Below are 19,029 nucleotides of genomic sequence, written 5' to 3'. Positions count from 1 at the left end.
ACACCCTCGGAAACCCTGTACAGGGTCGCTATGGGTCGGAACCGACTCGACGGCACTTAACAACAACAACCCCTAACCCATTAACAACTGTCTCCACCATTTGAATGTCTTTTCTTAATTTAAGATATCTGCATGTGACCTCACTTTTTGGAGACTGACTGCTTTGAACAGTATCTTGCTCCCATCTACTTTTGTTCCTGACTGTTTTTGGACATAGGTGAAAGGGACTTGTCCTTGTGACAACCAGCACCAATAACACTGCTTAACCAAGGCCTGGGTGGGCTGAAAGTAGTTAGACCAGGAGGAGGAGATGGAAGCTTCTGTGGTCTGTCTGGTATACCTTCTTTTATGACTTTTGCTTTCACACCTTTGTGACTCCTATAGTCACCTCACGTTGTGTATTGTTACTTCAATTTAGAGTAACATATCTAGAACTTCAAGGAGCTCTGGTAGCATAGTGGTTATGAATCGGGCTGCGAACGTCAGGGAAAGCAGTTCAAAACTACCAGCTGTTCCGCAGGAAAAAGATGAGGCTTTCTGCTCCTGTAAAGATTTATAGCCTCGGAAACCCTGTACAGGGTCACTATGAGTTGGAACTGACTCCACAGCACACAACAACAACATCTAGAACTTCTCAGCTCTGAATAGTATACAGCTGAGACTTACATCTCCTAATCACAAGGAACTATTCTTTTTCAGGCAGTGATTGCCAAAGCTGACTGACTGTCATAATTACTATGGGTACTTTTTAAAAGTACAGTGGGTTCCACCATTAGAGTTTCTGAATCAGTGTGTGGGAGAGTTTCTTGGGACAATTCAACCCAGGTTGGGAATCACTGCATTGAAACAGTGACTGCCTTTTGGCATATATTCTTAGGAAAGGTTCTGAGCTCCTTTGGTGTTTTTACTGGTTAGTAGTCAGGCTGCTAACCTCAAGGTCAGAAGTTCGAAACTACCAGCCATTCCCTGGGAGAAAGATGAGGCTTTCTGCTCCCGTAAAGATTTACAGCCTCAGAAACCCTGTGGAGGGTCCCTGTGAGTTGGAACTGACTTCACGGCGCATAATCAACCTCCACCGGCTGTTCCTAGTTAACTGTACCTATTAGTGTAGTGGTTACGAATCGGGCAGCAAACCTCAAGGTCAGCAGTTCGAAACTACCAGCTGTTCCGCGGGAGAAAGATGAGGCTTTCTGCTCCTGTAAAGATTTACAGCCTCGGAAACCCTGCTCAGGGTCGCTATGGGTCGGAACCGACTCGACGGCACTTAACAACAACAACAACATCATGCAATGTGTAGTCACTCTGTTAACTGGACTCTGGGGTGGCCTATCCGTGGACATTCCACATCCTTTAATTCCACTGCCCTCCTGCAGGATGCTTCCAAAAGATCTGAGACTGGATTTTATTTGTATTGGTCACATCTATTAAGTCTGTTTGCATTGCAAGGCCTGCAGTTCAAACCCACCAGCTGCTCCTCAGAAACTCGTTACAGGGTCGCTATGGGTCGGAACTGACTCAGTGGCACTTAACAACAACAATTGAGTGCTTGTTACATGAAAATCCTGTACTAGGCCCTGGATGGCATAAATAGTTAAGCACTCAACTATTAGCTTAAAGTAAAGGTTGGTGGTTCATACCTACCCAAGGGTACCTCAGGTAGCAAGCCTGGCTATTTTCTGAATGTCACAGCCTTTTATACCCTTTGGATTACAGTGCTCCTTTGTACATAAAGGATTGCTATGATTTGGAATCGACATAACAAATCAATTTTATTATATACTAATATGAGTGATAGGCTCAGTTACAGAAGGGTAGTATGTCCTTTTCATGTGCTTACAGTGACTAACTTAACACCTTATTTACTTGAAATATTTCTTGTTTGAAAGGTAATCACACACAAATGATTCTTAAACAAAGTTAAAGGCCCTTGAATGTTTTTTCTTAAGAAATAATGTAGTTGGATTATTGGCTGTGAATTTCTGTCAGCAATTTAAGGAAAATAGTAAATGGTAAATCTGTGTATGCATTGTAAATTTAGAATGGAATGGAAATCAATGACAGTTGTAGAAAAGTAGAGTAATAAGTGAAAAGGCAAAATTTTGCATAGTATGCTATTTTTATGTTATGTATTGACTGTGAACTTATTATTGATGTGATGTTTTCTACAATCATTTATCTCAGTAACAACTGCTTTTAGTACTCAGGGTCAGTAACCTCTTTTAAGTCAAGGGTCATTTTAGTCCTGGCAAGCTTAAGGACTAGATGGTGAACACTAGATAACACTTAATGATCTTTTGTTATATATATGCTAAACACTGGAGTCCTGGTGTTACGCTATAGGATAAGCACTTGATTTTTAACCAAAACGTTGATAGTTCAAACGCACCAGCTACTCCATGGAAACCCTATGAGCAGGTCCGTTGTTTATCCTGCAGCGCCATACCAGGACTCCAAGAGAGGCATAGAAATTAAAATAAAGTGGGTCCCTGCCCCCAGGTGCCCTGGGTCATGCAGTTAGGCATACTTGTAAATGATTGTGCTAAGTTCTGTGGAGTCAATTCGGACTCATAGCGACCCTGTATAAGGTTTCCAAGGACTGGCTGGTGGGTTTGAACCACTAACCTCAGTTCAAATAAAAAAGGTGGGGAAGGTCAGTTTTATTCAAAGTTCCTTGGAATCAAAGGTGGGGAGGATCAGGTATAGTAAGGTGATACTAGAAATGTAGGGGCAATGAGAACTTCATATTCTGCAAGTGGTGGAAAACAGCTGAAAGATGTTTATTTGGCATAGGCACAAAATCATCAGAAAAGTATTTAGACATAACTGTTGGGTAGGCTCTGAGGAGGATTGCCTGTGAGGGATAAGAGACCAAAGGCAGAAATGTTCATGTGAAGCACTGTGTGGTGTGGGGTAGAAAGCCAGATCCACTCCAACACAGTGTGGGGCTCTGAAGTCATAAGAATCCCACCTTTAAAGAATACATACAACGGGGAGGGTCGGACCTTGGTTGTGACCTGAGAAAAGAAAGGAGGAAGAAGGTAAGATCCTCATATTTTACACCTGTGGTGTAGTTCAGGCTTTGCACCTTAGTCCACTGCAGGGAGGATTGGGAAGGTAGGCTCTAAAGAGGCAGGTATCTCTCCCAGCCTAGGCCTCTAATCTTCCTTTTCCCATTCAGGCCAAACTACAGGGCCACTTGGAACCGCTGAGGAAACATTTGGAAGTTGTGCAGAAGATGAAGGCCAAGGAGGAGAGGCGGGTGACTGAGCTGAAGGTGGGTGAATGCCTTTGATGCAGGGGCTGACTAGTTCTGTACTGGGGCAAGGAAGTTGGGGCTGCTCATCTTAACAGTGGTAACTGGATCCTGAGAGAGGTCAGCAAAAGCCTAGAAGGTTAGACAACTTTCCAGGGTCCTAAGAAGAAGAGAGCCTGAGAGGACTAGGAAGCATGTTCTTAGACTCCAAAATGGAGTGAAAATTGAGGCCTTCTGTCGAGAGGTTGGGTGGCTGGAGCTAGGCTGCAGAGTAGGATTTCTACCTTGGACACTCGACCCCAGAGCTTGTGCTCCACACTGCCGTGCCATCTTTGCTTCCCCTCACACCAAGGGTAGAACAGAGATCAGGAAGGATGCTGGCAGTGAGCAGAGAGCTCCGAGCATGAGAGGGACATTGTTTGTGGAAGCTTGCTATGCTTTCTGGAGGAAGCCAAGGTGTTAGGGGAGAGGAGGAATCAGTGAATGTTAGCATTGCAGAGATCTTAATATATTATAGTCGAGACAGTTCCCTTCCCCCTACCCACTTGTAATTGCCCCCCTGCTGCCTGTTTTTGTTAGGTGAGCAGGCACTGAGATTCTGAAGCCAGGCCAGGATCTCTCCCAATGCCTGCCTTCCTGGCCAGCGCACCTGAGCTTTGCCACTTCCAGGGCCTGTAATGGTTGCCGCCTACACATTAGGGGATCTACTCTTGGTCATTGCTGGGCCCTGAGCCAAGAAATCTGAGTCTAGAAACCAAGAAGTCATTAGCCTCTTGGCCAGCAGCCCAAGTTGAGACTTCTTGTTAAGTGCCGTCGAGTCACTTCCCACTCATAGCTGCTCTATAGGGTTTCTAAGGAGTAGCTGGTGAACTTGAACCACTGACCTTGCGGTTGAAAGAGAACTTGCGGTGTGGTGCATTAACCCACAGTGCCATACCAGTACTATTTGAGACTTCGTTGTTATTAAGTGCTGTTGAATCAGATCCGACCCATAGAGACCCTGTATAGGGTTTCTGAGGACCAGTTGGTGAGCTTGAATTGCCAACCTTGCAGTCCAGTTCATTACCTCACAGCACCACACCAGACTCAGGACTCTCTAAACGAAAAGGGTGCAGAGAAAGATACACTAGGAACTGCCACAAGAGTAGAGATTGAAATTGACTGTGGCAGCGATGTGCCTCTTACCCTTTGCCCAGTCACTTTGGAACCTTACTCTTTATCCTAAAAATATTTCCAGCTAATGGCAACAGAGCAAAAAGTGTGAACCCTTGGGATGATCCACTTCAGGCAGGTGGGGTGGACTGGGCAGGAGTTTTCTTTCATTATAAATAGCTACATCATTTACTTGATTTTGGCTCTTGGTCCACAAAACCTAAAATACCTCCTATCTAGTGTGGTGGTGTAGGATAAGCACTGGACTGCTAATCAAAAGGTTAACAGTTCAAACCTACCAGCTTCTCCTCAAAAACCCTATACAGAGTTGCTATGATGGTTCTTAACAACAACAAAAGACTTTTACATATATCTGCTGCTGATCTCTGATCTAGAGGGATTGGATGACCTTTTCAAGGTCATTGAGTGGTGGTATAGTCAGAACTCTTCAGTGCCTGGATTCCTGAATAATTCTATGTATTTATCTGAAAACCCAGGGTTTATAGTTACTGTGGCAAAGAAAGACATAGCAGAGAGCTTAGGTGCAGTGGGAAGAAGGTTAAAAGTTACTCCAGCCAATTTCAGATTGAGACGTATGTCATGGAGGAATACAATATTTAGTGGGGATGGTTCTGATTTGGATCTGGAGGGAAGGCTTTCCTCAGAGAACATTTGAAATGTAGGCATGAAGGATCAAAGAGGTGGACAAGGTAGAGATTGCAGACAGAAGTTGGTGAGTTTGAGACCAGTGTGTCCAGAGTATAGGAGTGGGCCTGGGAAGGCTTGAGTGGTGAGGTTGCCAGGGCCTCTTTTCTTTCCAAGGTCTTTCTTTTGTTTTGGGTTGAGGAGCAGCAGCTGCAAATTGAAGATTTACCTTTGTGTTAAAAGTGATACCTACCATCTCCTTTCCAACCCTAGAGCCAGATGAAGTCAGAGCTGGCCGCAGTAGCCTCAGAATTTGGTCGGTTGACACGGTTTCTGGCTGAAGAGCAGGCAGGGTTGGAGCGGCGCCTCCGAGAGATGCACGAAGCCCAGCTGGGGCGTGCCGGAGCAGCAGCCTGCCGCCTCTCAGAGCAGGCTGCCCAGCTGAGCCGTCTACTGGCAGAGGCCCAGGAGCGGAGCCAGCAGGGGGGCCTTCGGCTGCTCCAGGTAAGCACTTTCCCCTATCCCTTACACTTGTCCCCTACTGTCTGAATTTGCCTTTGTCCCACTCCCAGCACCCTGTGCCTGTTTGTTCTGTCAGGCAGTAGTTACCAAGATACCTGTCCAGAGATGCTTCTTTTCTTCTTGGGAAGAATCACAGTGGTTTTACTGGGACATCAAAACAGATTTTTGAGTCTGGAGACAGAGTTTAATGTTCAGTGCTGAGTATGGTGTGATCAGTATATGCATAAAGAGAAAGATTTAGTTTTGGAGGGGCTTAAATGAGAGCTGAGAAAACAGTTTCTGATAGTGACATTCCAAAACAAGTGACCATGTCATATTGTGAAAATTCTAGTACTGGGTTGCTTAAAATCAAAGAGCTCACTGCAGGTTGAGATTGGTTAGGTATCCGACACACAGGATGATTGAGATGGATTCAGTGACTGAAATTCTTCAGGGTGCGTGCTTCTTTTCCCTCCCTGTACAGTTCAGTCCTTTCTCTAGCTGGAGATTGGGAGAAAGGAGGAGCCATCCCTGTGCAGCTGACTCTTTCTTTGTCTCTTTCTCCCTTTCCCTCTTTTTGTTTCTGTTATTCCCAGGACATCAAGGAGACTTTCAATAGGTGTGTTCCTACCCTTTGCCCTTTGTGACAACCCAGTAGCATCTGGTTCCCCAGCCCTCCCTCTCTTGGGTATCCCTCTCCTCCTTCCTTTCCCAGGACCTGCATTTCTGCTTCCTGGACCCTCTTCTCCTTCCCCTCAGCTTTTGTTCTTTCCTCTGGGAATATCGTGCTCCCACCCCCTGCCCGGTCCCCTTCCTCCAGGTGTGAAGAAGTACAGCTGCAGCCCCCAGAAGCCTGGTCCCCAGACTCATGCCAACCCCATAGCCATGACTTCCTGACAGATGCCATCGTGAGGAAAATGAGCCGGATGTTCTGTCAGGCTGCCCGAGGTAGGGAAGGAACATCAGTATGATCTCACTTTGCCTTCACAGATCTGAGGTTGGGAAAAGCATGGGGGTGCTGTGGTGGATAGGGTATGGCTTGGATTCCAAATTCTGGCCCAGGTAGGTAGGTTTTAGGCTATAGAATGATGGGAAGAACAGAGGCCAGTTGTCAGGTGCCCTGGAACAAGACTTAGAGAGTGGTGGAATCAGCAGGAACCTGAGCTCTTCAAGGGGTGGAGAGCTGAGAGCTGGATTGGAGGGGTGGGGGTGCAAGCAGCAGGAAAGGAAGAACCCATGGAATTGACTGAGAATGGAAAACAGCTGTTTCAGCCCTGGCACATTTGTTCTCTTCTCCCAAGTGGACCTGACGCTGGACCCTGACACAGCTCACCCTGCCCTGATGCTGTCCCCTGACCGCCGTGGGGTCCGCCTGGCAGAGCGGCGGCAGGAGGTTGCTGACCACCCCAAGCGCTTCTCCGCTGACTGCTGTGTACTGGGGGCCCAAGGCTTCCGCTCTGGCCGGCACTACTGGGAGGTAGAGGTGGGCGGGCGGCGGGGCTGGGCGGTGGGCGCTGCCCGTGAATCAACCCATCACAAGGAGAAGGTGGGCTCTGGGGGGCCCTCTTTGGGCAGCGGGGATATCAGCTCCTCACGCCATCATCATCGCCGCCGCCGCCTGCACTTGCCCCAGCAGCCTCTGCTCCAGCGTGAAGTGTGGTGTGTGGGCACAAATGGCAAACGCTATCAGGCACAGAGTTCAACAGAGCAGACACTGCTGAGCCCAATTGAGAAACCACGTCGCTTTGGCGTGTACTTGGACTACGAGGCTGGGCGCCTGGGATTCTATAACGCAGAGACTCTGGCCCACGTGCACACCTTCTCAGCTGCCTTCCTGGGCGAGCGTGTCTTCCCTTTCTTCCGGGTGCTCTCCAAGGGCACCCGTATCAAGCTCTGCCCTTGATTGGTCTGCCACCTGCAGGGGCCCCCCTGACCAGCCCTGGGGGTTGGGGTGGGCAGGTGGTGGTAGAGGGTGGCCCACAAGTTTGGGGACTCAAAGGCTCTTTTTTCCAATGTGTTATTGCATTGCTTCCCACTCCCCCTTGATCCCAGGCCCCTGCTTCTCCCTCTAGGAGCCTAAAGAACCTTCCTGGCCTCCAGCTCGGCCTTCTCTCACCTATGTCTGTCCAACAGGTCTGCATGGGTCCTTGATATTAACAGCTGCCCAGCCTTGCCCAGGGAAAGGGAGATTTCCTTAATTTCTTTTCCCCATCAGTTCTGAAGCTGGAGGGTTGGACAGGAACCTTTAACACCCCCATATTCCAAATTCCATTTGCTGATGCAAACTTTTAGCTAAGGGATTTGGAAGTTGTTTGGGGGAGGCAGACTGGGGAAAACGGGTAGAGTTGGGTAATAAATGTCTACTCTTGGGGAATTGGGAGGGATTTAAACTTTCCTTCCTCCCTCTATTTCTACCTCCATAGACCGGCCAGAATTTAGCTTCAATGAGAGATCTGGAGTGGTCGACATGATTGAACCTACATTAATTACACCTCCCAATAAATTATTTTGCTCCCCCCTATTCTCAGCATTCAATCTAGGAACAAAGCTCACCTGTCCCGCTTTTTCACTGCCGGGCTCCTTTATCCCCTGTTCAATGGAGTTGCTCCGACAACCTCTCCATGCCTTCAGTTCCATTTGGCAAGCCCTGATGGGGCACCTGGGGACAGGGGTTTAAGATTCCCACAAAAGCCTTGGGTATAATCTATTTTTCTAGTAACCCCTTGCCTTTTGTCACTTATCAGCTTTTGCTCTCTGCTTTGATAGCTGAGGGCAATTTATGTTCTAGGGGAAAAAGAGGTGGGCTGTGTTGTGGAAAAGAATAAAGGTTTATTTGCTTCTGTGGAGTATATTCCTTTAGCTGAGCAGAAACTGAACTGTAATCCATTTGATTCCTTCCCCACAGTAACCCATCCTTGAAGTTTCCATGTTTTATTGTGAAATCCATGATTATATTTTTGCAGAGAAGTGGTTTGAGCTATTCCTTGCTTAGACTGCTAACTGCAAGGCTAGCACCTCAAGTCCACCAGCTTCCATGTACAAAAATACAGGGAAAAATGTGTGGTGGTCTGAAGACCAAGAGTATCACTGGAATCTCAGGTCCTATTACAGACCTCCCTTGCATCAAAATTTATATGCGATACATAGAAGTTAAGACACTTTCTGAAAGAAGAGCCAGTTTATTAAATTTCTAAAACTTTGCCATAAATTTCTACCGAGTGCCAATGGTCACTTGCCACACACGCACCAGGTTATCTGTGTAGCCAGCAAACAGGGTCTGCAAGAAAGGATAAATTATATTAGTAATGAAACAATAAAACTGGTCTACTTTTATTTAAGTGCCATTGTGTTGGTTCCGACCCACAGTGACCCTGTATAGGGTTCAGTAAAGAGGGCTTTCTTATGAGATGCCTTCAGTCTTCCAATTCCATTTTCCCACACAAACTTTTTGAAGCTCACTTTGTACTTGGTTCTTCTAAATCCCACTTGTCCCATGTAGGATGGCAGTTAATCCCAGATGTAAGAAACTACTGAAAGGACTTCTTACATGGTAGAGTAATCACATCAAGTACAATATAGATGTAAAATGAATAATCACTTGAGGACAGATCACTTACCTGGCCATCAGCAGACCATGCCAAAGAGGTGCACTGGGGCGGTTCTGCCTTGCTGCTTGTGCTGATAACTTCCTGCTTGAGTTCATCAACGATGATCTTACCCTCCAAGTCCTGGAAAACAGGGCAAGGACACTAAAATCTAAAAGGTCCAAGATGTTTTTCCACTCAAGACTTAATCCCTATAACTCAAAGTCTCAGTTCAACATGGGTAGTCTGTGTCGCTCCTCTAAACAAGTGGCAGTGCATGAAAGCATCTTTCATTATATCTAGGGGCTGAGGAAAAACTCAAGTTCATGGGTATATGCTATAATGAATGTACAGCAGAGTCCCAACAAATTTCCCAGCCCAAAATGTTACAATTAACTAAGCTGTTATAATTGGCAATTCTTTTTAGTAGCTAAAAAACTTCCACCAATGCAAAACTCAGTTCTGGAAGCTTTACTCCTTGGTCTAGATAAAGTTCAAGTATCTTCACTCTCAGGCAAAGAGTTGGATGATGTACAGTTCCCAGGGTTACAATCCTAAACATGATTTTAAGTCTTTTAAGTAAAATCTGTGAGTTCATTCCAGGCCTCAATCTTCGTCATTCAAATAGTCAAATTTGGTTTTGCCCCATACTCTTATTCTCAAGGATTGGCCAGGACAGAATGGGTTCAAATAGGTCTGAAGCCCCACCTTTAAAGGGCAAGTTGTTGTTGTCAGGTGCCATCGAGTTGGTAGGATGTTTTTAACCAGGGGATTGCCAATAGCGAGAAACTACATAATTGGCAGGGCTCCCATAGTGCAGCCGGGTACTTAGGTTACCCCCAACGCATACTCACCCAGATCTTGATGCTAGGGCCTGTGGCAGCACAGAGCCAGTAGCGGTTGGGGCTGAAGCATAGAGCATTGATGATGTCCCCACCATCTAAGGTATAGAGGTGCTTGCCTTCATTGAGGTCCCAGAGCATGGCCTGGCCATCCTGGGCAGAGAGGGGAGGGTAAGGCACTGTGACCTCATACATGTTAACTCAACCAACCCCCTCCCCCAGGTTTAAGTCCAAATCAAATCCCAGCTTTCCCTCCAAATTTCCATTAAGCTAGTGGCACAAGCACTAATACTTCTCAGTATACTTTCTCTCTACCCTACCCGAGTAAAACCCCAACAACTTAGCATTCATCATAATCAATTCTGAAATAAGATTCTAACCTTATAAATTGTTCTAACAAATCAGCTTTACAGAAAACAATCTTCAGAAACCCTTTTTATTCTTAGTTTCATCTTGTTAAGTATTCTATATTGGAGACTCCAAACTCTTGAATACCTTGCCTCCAGAAGCACAAAGGGAACCATCTGGAGAGACAGTCACAGTATTCAGATACCCTGTGTGGCCAATGTGGTTGGTTTTCAGCTTGCAGTTAGCCAGGTTCCATACCTAAATGGTTAAGAGGGGTGGGGCCCAAACAAGTGAGGAGCTTGGCTCCAGGTCAGGAAAGGTGATGGGTGCCAGGCACCCAAGAAAAAAAGTGTAACTTGTTTAAAGATCCCAGACCTACAATTATACTAGAGGCAACCCAGGTGAAAGGAAACACCTAACACATGGTGGCATCAATTGATCCCAGGGAAGGGGGCATGATCCAATCAGCCATGCCTATGCAATGAAGATCCACCCCCAAAAGATGCATGTCAGGCAAGCTTCTTTAGCTTCCAGATTGATTAAAAATTTTAAAGCACACAGGAAGCACAACACATCCCTTTTGGAGTCATCAGGTCAGAGAAAAGAGTACTACTGCGAGAGTAGCAATGGGAACACTTTGAGGTGATAAAGGCCTGCTGGTCCTGGATCTAAGCTCACCTTGACCAACTTGTCCCAGCCACAGGAGACAATGATAGGATTGCTGCTGTTGGGCGAAAAACGAACGCAAGACACCCACTCTGAGTGGCTCTCATCCTATAGGAAAACAGAAAATGTTCTGTCCCACAAAACTCTAGAATAGAACATCACTCCTCCATTCTGCTGAGATTCATGTTGGCAGTCTTGTAATCTCATCATGAAACCTTTAGATTCCAGACAAGATATGCCATTTTACCTGGACAGTGTACTTGCAGACACCAAGAGTATTCCACAGCTTGATGGTTTTATCTCGAGAGCCAGACACAATCTGCCGGTTGTCAGAGGAGAATGCCACACTCAGCACATCCTTGGTATGGCCTACAAATCGGCGTGTGGTGGTGCCCGTTGTGAGATCCCAGAGGCGTAGTGTCCCATCCCAGGAACCAGAGAGGGCAAACTGGCCGTCAGAAGAGATGACCACATCACTAACAAAGTGAGAGTGACCGCGCAGAGCACGTTGGGGTATTCCATAGTTGGTCTCATCCCTGGTCAGCTTCCACATGATGATGGTCTTATCTAAAGGGAGGTGAAATACAAAAGAAACCCATTGAGAAACTCTGGCCTCCTCTACCCTTATCTCACCAGTCTTCACTTCACAGTCCCCCCTTGCTAACTTCTGGATAATACAAGTCTCAAAGTCATGAATGGGTTTACAGGATGACAAACTGCACATTAACAAGCAGGGAGGGAAACTACAACGATGTTGTTGTGTGCCGTCGCGTCTGTTCCGACCCAAAACGACCCTGTATAGGGTTAGTGAGGTTGTTGAGTTTGAACCGCCGACCTCGCGGTTCAAACCGACTTTGCAGCCCAGCGAATTAACCCACAGCGCCACACCAGGGCTGTAACTATATAGTCAGTGTTAAGTGACTATAAACACAAAACCAACAAATCTAAGTCATTCCATAAACGTTTAACTCAGGTGTGCATAATTTTGTCTGATTCAGATCCACAACCACCTCGTGTCTATCTGCAAAAGATCAGTACTACTAGGCAGCGGGACCAGCGCTTGAACGAAATAATACGTAGTAATGGCAAGTAGCTTTGCACGTCTCAGGGTTGAATGCTTTCACTAAGTAACTCACAACTTCTAATTAAGGTAAAGGAAGCCTCCAAATGTCCCCAGACGGACCGAGAATGAGGAGAGGAAGTGGAGGTGCTGGCCAGGTGGTTTTCGTCACCCGCTCTCCAGAGCCGAGGGCCGGGCAGAGCTCAGAAACAGCCTCTGGGTCTCAGCACCCGCGCTCAGATGGCATGTTGGAATCATCACCGCTCTGCCAGATTCGTAAGCTCTAGTCACACCAGTGGGGAGGTGGGTAAGAAACAGCCAAAGTTCCATCTTTCTGGTTGTCTCGGAAGCCTCAGCTGGCTCCCAGCTCGCACCCAGGCGGAGGAGTCTCTTGCGCCCACAACTGGTACGCCATCCGCCCTGCCCGCAACGCGTGCAACCCTTCTCTGGCCTCTTAACTACATACCTCGAGAGGCGGACAATATCATGTCCGGGAACTGCGGAGTGGTAGCAATTTGGGTCACCCAGCCATTGTGGCCCTTGAGGGTGCCACGAAGGGTCATTTGTTCAGTCATGGCGGCGGCGAGTGCGGGAGTCGCCGCAGCGACGAGGATGGCAACCGATAGTTCAGAGACAGCAGCAGAGCAGCCGCTCGCGCCGCTGCTCCGCCGAGAAAAAGACCGAGCACCCTTCTGCCGGAACCGGAAATACTCGCCCGCCCAAGCAAAATGGTGGTTCCCATGATTCACTTCTGCTCAAGATGGCGGCTTATATACTAGAAACAGCTGGTGAATTCGCTCTTTCCTTTGCAACTCTAAGTAATTTGACAAAGCCATACAAGTATATTCTGAAACAAGTGTTTAAAAAGGGTCATTAATCAGTGATTGGGCGTCTTGTCTCAGAAGTGGAAGAGTTGAAAGATACTGCGCATTCCCATAAGGACCATGTTAAGACGTCACCGTCCCGTACGTGGCATAGCGCTGCACCGCCCTTTCCGCTTGCTGGTTCAAAGGACTATGGAGAGAGCGCAACTGTGAGTACCTATGGGCATAGAAAGCAAAGCAAGTTTGTGTTAAAAAGGCTTTAATGCAAACTTAATACACCACCACCACCATCAATGCAAGTGTGGAGCCGCAGGATAATGCGCTGGACCCCAGGGTCGGTTTGAATTGCAAGCGACCCATAGCGAACCTGTATAGGGTTTCCGGGATTCCTGGTGTGGCACTGTAGGAAAAGCACTTGACCATAATGTCGGTTTGAACCGCAAGATCAACAGTTCAAACTCAACCAGCCTCACCTTGGAAATCCTATACAGGGTCGCTGAGTCAGAACAAACTCTACAGCATTTAATAACAACCACCTAGGGTTTGTTGTTATGTATCGTGGAGTCGGTTCCGACTCATAGCGACCCTGCACAGGGTTTCTGAGGTTGTAAATCTTTACGGGAGCAGAAAACCTCATCTTAACGAGGCTTTAGCTCTTTGAGGGGACGGAAAGCCCCATCTTTATCCAGCAGAGAGGCTGGTGGGCTCAAACTATGGATCTGTGGTTCACAGTCCAGTGTTTATCGCATGGAGCCACCACCCTCCTTCAAGTCCCACAAAAGTCTACCTGCACCCATATGGGATGGGGCTTTGGGCCTTCTTGCTCAGGGAAGGGCTCCTCCCAGTGGGCATTTTCCTCCAGCACCACAAAAGTGGAAAGCTTGTTGGAGGCCCCCACCAGACTCAGAGCTCTCTGCGTGCAAAGAGCCTTCTTTCTGTTTCCTGATCTACCTTCCAGCCCATGGCTCTGTTGGTGGCTGGCCCTAGTTCAACTTGGCCCTTCTATTCTGATCCTCTTGACTACATTTCTCTCACATCTTGTACTCCACTATTGCCACCTCCTTTCCATGTAAAGTAAGAATTCCCTTGGAGAGGTTCTTCTAAGGAAGTCCATTTCACCCCCGTTCCTTTTCTGGAGAGAATCCACAGGATGGGGGTGTGTGTGTCACATTTCCTCATTGGAATGGCCCCTTCTCCAGCAGAGGCCTCCCACCAACCTTGGAGGTGGTAGGTGAGGGGTCGAGGGGAAGGTGTGTGACCAGGACCAGAGGTCCACTTGCTTTAAGTTTGTTGTTAGTGCCATCTGGCCGGTTCTGACTCATTTGTTGTTGTTTTGTGCCGTGGAGTCGGTTCCTACTCATAGCAACCCTGTACAGGGTTTCCGAGGCTGTAAATCTTTACGGGAGCAGAAAGCTTCATCTTTCTCCCGCTGAACAGCTGGTAGTTTCGAACTGCTGACCTTAAGGTTCGCAGCCCGATTCGTAACCACTACGCTACCAGAGCTACCCACCCCGTATAGGGTTTCCGAGGAGCAGCTGGTGGATTTGAATTGCCGACTTTGTGGTTCGCAGTCCAGTACTGATCCTACAGTGCCACACCAAAGTCTTAATGGCACCCTCAAGATCCAGTGTGGCTGGCTCTGGAATGCTGGAATTCGTGCCCCCACCCCCACCCCCGTTTTGTGGCTATGCTAACCCTTTTGTGCCCCTCCAGCTCATCAGTTCTGTCACACACTGAACTTTTATACAAAAGGGCATCAAAAAGTTTGTGGAAAAATGGAATGAAAAAAAATCATGGAATTTTTCCAGACTTTTGAATACCCCCTCGTACACACTATTAAGTCTAGGTTTCCTTCCAGTCTCAACTGAATTTGCAGTCATTTGAGTTCTTCAGGGCTCTCCTGAGTCTGGCCTCTGTTGACTTGCCACATCCCCAGCACCTAGTAGAGTGTGGCATGTGGAAAACTTAACCATGGTGGTCAGTCTCAGAGGCTGAGTAGAAAAGGGGAAGTCATTAAAGGGAGGGAAGTTATTCTAGACAGAAGTCTGTAGGGAAGGTAGGGGGGAGAGGGGAAAAAACACTAGGGATTTGTATGCTTCAGTCTGGGAGGGATGGCTTCAACAGAACAAAGGAAAGGTTGTTGTTTTAAGTACTGTCAAGTCTGTTCTGACTCATAACGACCCTGTATAGGCTTTTCCAAGGAGCAGCTGAAGGACTTGAACTGCCGACCTTGTGGTTAGCAGTCCAGTGCATATCTTACAGTGTCACACCAGGAGTCCAAAGGAAAGGTTGTTGTTAAGCACTGTTGAGTCAGTTCTGACTCATAGCAACCCAGTATTGGATTTCTGAGGAGGAAGACTGGTAAGTTTGAACCACCAACCTTGCAGTCCTGATCTTATCTTACAGAGCCACACTCTAGGTGGGCAAAAACTGAAATCAGTTAGTTGAGATTGACTTTATTATTTACTGTTATAGAACCAGGGTTTTGTTCTGACGCTTGATGTGGCCTCTTTAAGATTCGAATCACATCTTATTCTGACTTGAATTTTTTTAAACAAAAATTTTTAGTGTACAGGGTCGCTATGAGTCGGAACTAACTCCATGGTACACCACCACCATTGTGAATTGAGTGAAAGTTTACAGGGCAGATCATCAGTTTCAGACTTGATTTTGCTTAAAGGTATTTATTGGGAGCCCTAGTAGCCTAGTGGATTATGCATTGGGATGCTAACCATAAGGTCAGCAGCTCGAGTCCATCACGCGCTCCATGAGAGAAAGATGAGGCGGCACACCAACAACAACCACATAGTCAGAGTGGAGGCTAGTTTGGAGTAAGACTAGAAACATGAAGTTACAAAGCTACTCCAGTACTAAGGTTAACAAGTGACTCAAGCCAGGAGCTGAGGTGCTAGACAGGAGGGTCTCTAGGAGGTTGTGAGAGTCCTTTACTAAATGGCACTGAGCATTTATCAGAGACCTTGACTGAGGGCCTGAATGTCATGTCTATCCTCCCGATACTACCTTCTTTACTCCAGTGTCTACAAATGGGCTCCAGATGTAGAAGCTGTTAAAGACTCAAAAGAGGTTGTAGATAAGTAAGCACTGGACTGTAATTATAGATGCTCTTCCGTTGCTCTTAGGAAGGTGTGATATTAAATCAATTCCTGGCACAAATTTTACAGAGATCACTTTTTTTTTTAAATAGTGCCCATCTTAGGCAGAAATCTAAGGAACAGCCCTCCAGAAAATAGACCCTAAGGCATTCTGTTGAAACTTTCCCAGGATTTCTGTGGGAATCCCCAGTTTTACACCCCCCATCTCTACCCCTATCCCACCGCACCCCTTGGCATTTTAGTAGAAGTGCAGTGAGGCTGTAGAGCTGGTAATAACTAGGCAGGACTGAAAGAAATCCTGAGAAAAGGCAGCATCTGGCCTTGTTACAGATTTAAAGCAGTGTTAGGTAGTAAGGAGAAACAAAAAGCGACTCAGTTCTTTCTCAGTTTTTCACCAGGGAGAGAGTTTCATATGAAGGTTTTGTTAAGTGCTGTTGAGTAGGTTTTGACCCATAGCGACCCTGCATAGGGTTTCCAAGGTGTGGCTGGTGGGTTTGAACCACAGACCTTGCAGTCCAGTGCATTATCCTGCATCTCCACACCAGGACTTCTTCATATGGACTTGTTAAGTGCTTTCAAGTCATAGCAATTCCTGTATAGGGTTTCCGAGGAACAGCTGGTGATATTGAACTGCCAACTTTGTGGTTCAAACTGACCTTGCAGTCCAGCACATTAACCTGCAGTGCCACACCAGGACTCCTTCATATGAACTAAGGGAGGGGGAAATAGGTTGAACTAGAAATGAGTGTTGGTTTCTTCATCTAAGAATATGAAGGCCATAAAGGAAACCATCCTCTGCTCACAGGTTGGTAAGACAGCTAAGGTTGCTGAGAAATCTCATTCGTTGCTGTAGATGGAGATCATTTGCTAGGAAATGGCAGAGAAAAGGGGGCTGGTCTCCCCCAGGGATTCTGTCTAACCTATCTGTTGTTGTTAAGTGTCAGTGAGTCGATTCCAAGTCATAGTGACCCTGTCTGCATAGGGTTTCTGAGTAACAGCTAGTAGGTTTGAACCAAAAACCCAGTGGTTAGAAGTCTAGTGCTTATCCTACAGCACCACACCAGGACTCTGTTGGTGCCAATGGAGTTGAGTTGCCAACCAAAGGGTTTTGCCAACCAAAGGGTTTTGATTTCAAACAAGTTTGGATCCAGATCCTTTAAGATAACCAGGTAAGGGTTGGAGGAACCTCTTTGTTCTTTAAGGCCACTTCTAATTCAAATCCGTAATCTTCCCATTTCCCCCTTTATTTGGGAGGGGGATGTTGTTGTTTTTAAGTGCCATGGAGTTAATTTTGACCCATGTTGTTGTTGTTAAGTGCCGTCGAGTCGGTTCTGACCCATAGCGACCCTGTACAGGGTTTTCGAGGGTGTAAATCTTTACAGGAGTAGAAAGCCTCATCTTTCTCCCGCGGAGCGGCTGGTAGTTTCGAGCCGCTGACCTTAAGGTTCGTAGCCCGATTCGTAACCACTACGCTACCAGAGCTCCTTGATTCTGACCCATAGCTACCCTGTATAGGGTTTCTAACTTGAACCACAGACCTTGCAGTTCAAAGGGTTTTGCAGTCTGGTGAATTAACCCACAGCGCCACACCATGACTCCTTGGAGGGTGGATAGGTGGGGAGAATAGTAACTTAGAGCACCATTTCTATGCTTCCTTTGCAGGTCTCCTGATAAAAGGAGCTTCGCCAAATCTACACTTCTTATATGCATAGATGAGCTTCTGTTTCCACACCCAAGATTCTTGTGCTGTACCTCTAAGGACTCTGGTTTGTGGGCAGAGGCTTCCAAAAGTTAGTGAATAAATGCAGTTAAATGATGGGCTATCTTCATGAACTCTTTGAAACCTCATAAAGGAGCCCTGGTGATGCAATGGCCTGAGCACCGGACTGCTAACCCACCAACTGCTCCACAGGAGAAAGATGACGCTGTCTTACTCCAGTAAAGATTTCGTTTTAAGCCTTATGGAGCAGGTTCTCCTCTGTCCTGATGGGTTTGCTATGAATCAGAGTTGACTCCAATGGCAGTGGGTGTTTTGTTAGTTCTCATGGCCTTGGGGGGCTTGTCTCTTTCTCTTCAGCTTCATTATTCCTAAAGTCTCTCACTAGCTTTTGACATTAACACTGCCTGCACAAGTACTTTACCTTCTAGGATTCCAAGACCTCCTTACCACCCTGTCCAGATTAGCTGTGAAAAAATAAAAGGAAGAGCCTACTTACCCAATACTTCCTCCTGCATTTCACTTTTTAAAAAGTCAGGCACCAAGTGAAATCTAATACTTCTGTCTTATGTTGAGACTCCGCCCTCAGTTCATCTGGATAGGAGTGATAGTTTTGTTTTCAAATTCTTTCCCCTATAGTTCTCCCTTATCACATTTCTTATGTGGATCAGAAGTGATATTGGCTCAAGACTGTTTGGGTCAGATTAGTTTTTACATTCTTCCCACTAGAGTTCTTCCTCATCAAATTCCTACATGGATCACAAGTGATATTGGGTTAAAGCTGTTTTTGTTGTTGTTGTTAAGTGCCGTCGAGTCGGTTCCGACCCATAGCGACCCTGTACAGGGTTTCCAAGGGTGTAAATCTTTACGGGAGTAGAAAGCCTCATCTTTCTCCCGCGGAGCGGCTGGTAGTTTCGAACTGCTGACCTTAAGGTTCGCAGCCCCATTCGTAACCACTACGCTACCAGAGCTCCTTTTAGTCAGATTTAAAAAATAAAATATAGACATAATAGGGAAATCCTTATTTGTTTTAAATATTTTTTCCTGACAATATCTTACAGTCTACCTCACCTGATTGGGAAAAGAGTGTTGCCTTACTTTTCGTTTTAGACTTGCTACTCATAAGGATCCTAGAAGAACCAGAATTCAACTGCCTTTTTTTGTTTTGTTGTTGTTAAGTGCTATTGAGGCAATTCTGACCCATAGCAACCATGTATAGGGTTTCCGAGAAGCAGCTGGTGAGCTTGAGCCACCGATCTTGAAGTTCAAATGGCTTTTCAGTCTGGCGCATTAACCCACAGCGCCATACAGAGCTCCGTTTTTG

General features: G+C 46.6%; 2 protein-coding genes across 2 annotated transcripts in view; one reads left to right on the top strand and one right to left on the bottom strand.

Moving 5' to 3' along the window:
• Positions 1-7,684, top strand: part of TRIM41 (tripartite motif containing 41) — a 10,127-nt gene extending 2,443 nt beyond the window's left edge. Inside the window, exons 2-6 of the mRNA XM_006877392.1 lie at positions 3,179-3,274; positions 5,324-5,554; positions 6,148-6,170; positions 6,372-6,499; positions 6,853-7,684. Coding sequence (XP_006877454.1) covers positions 3,179-3,274; positions 5,324-5,554; positions 6,148-6,170; positions 6,372-6,499; positions 6,853-7,454 — 1,080 coding nt within the window. The 3' untranslated portion in view covers positions 7,455-7,684. The remainder of the gene's footprint in view (positions 1-3,178; positions 3,275-5,323; positions 5,555-6,147; positions 6,171-6,371; positions 6,500-6,852) is intronic.
• A 1,034-nt stretch (positions 7,685-8,718) lies between these two features.
• Positions 8,719-12,810, bottom strand: GNB2L1 (guanine nucleotide binding protein (G protein), beta polypeptide 2-like 1). The gene is made up of 7 exons (XM_006877391.1): positions 12,518-12,810; positions 11,239-11,558; positions 11,004-11,099; positions 10,473-10,583; positions 9,990-10,130; positions 9,169-9,279; positions 8,719-8,828 (listed from the first exon to the last, which is right to left on the bottom strand). Exons 1-7 carry the CDS (start codon positions 12,624-12,626, stop codon positions 8,763-8,765), a joined length of 954 nt encoding a protein of 317 aa, XP_006877453.1. The 5' UTR covers positions 12,627-12,810; the 3' UTR covers positions 8,719-8,762.
• Positions 12,811-19,029: the final 6,219 nt, after the last annotated feature.

The sequence above is a fragment of the Chrysochloris asiatica genome, unplaced genomic scaffold (genome assembly GCF_000296735.1).
Source record: "Chrysochloris asiatica unplaced genomic scaffold, ChrAsi1.0 scaffold00492, whole genome shotgun sequence".
Lineage (NCBI taxonomy): Eukaryota > Metazoa > Chordata > Mammalia > Afrosoricida > Chrysochloridae > Chrysochloris > Chrysochloris asiatica.
This window is presented reverse-complemented; position numbering and strand designations above follow the sequence as displayed.

Coding starts and splice junctions, on each gene's coding strand:
- GNB2L1 (XM_006877391.1), bottom strand. CDS start 12,626: ATGACTGAACAAATGACCCTTCGTGGCACCCTCAAGGGCCACAATGGC. Junction 11,100..11,238: donor TCTGCAAGTACACTGTCCAG/GTAAAATGGCAT, acceptor GTTTTCCTATAG/GATGAGAGCCACTCAGAGTG. Junction 10,131..10,472: donor TTTGTGCTTCTGGAGGCAAG/GTATTCAAGAGT, acceptor CTCTCTGCCCAG/GATGGCCAGGCCATGCTCTG.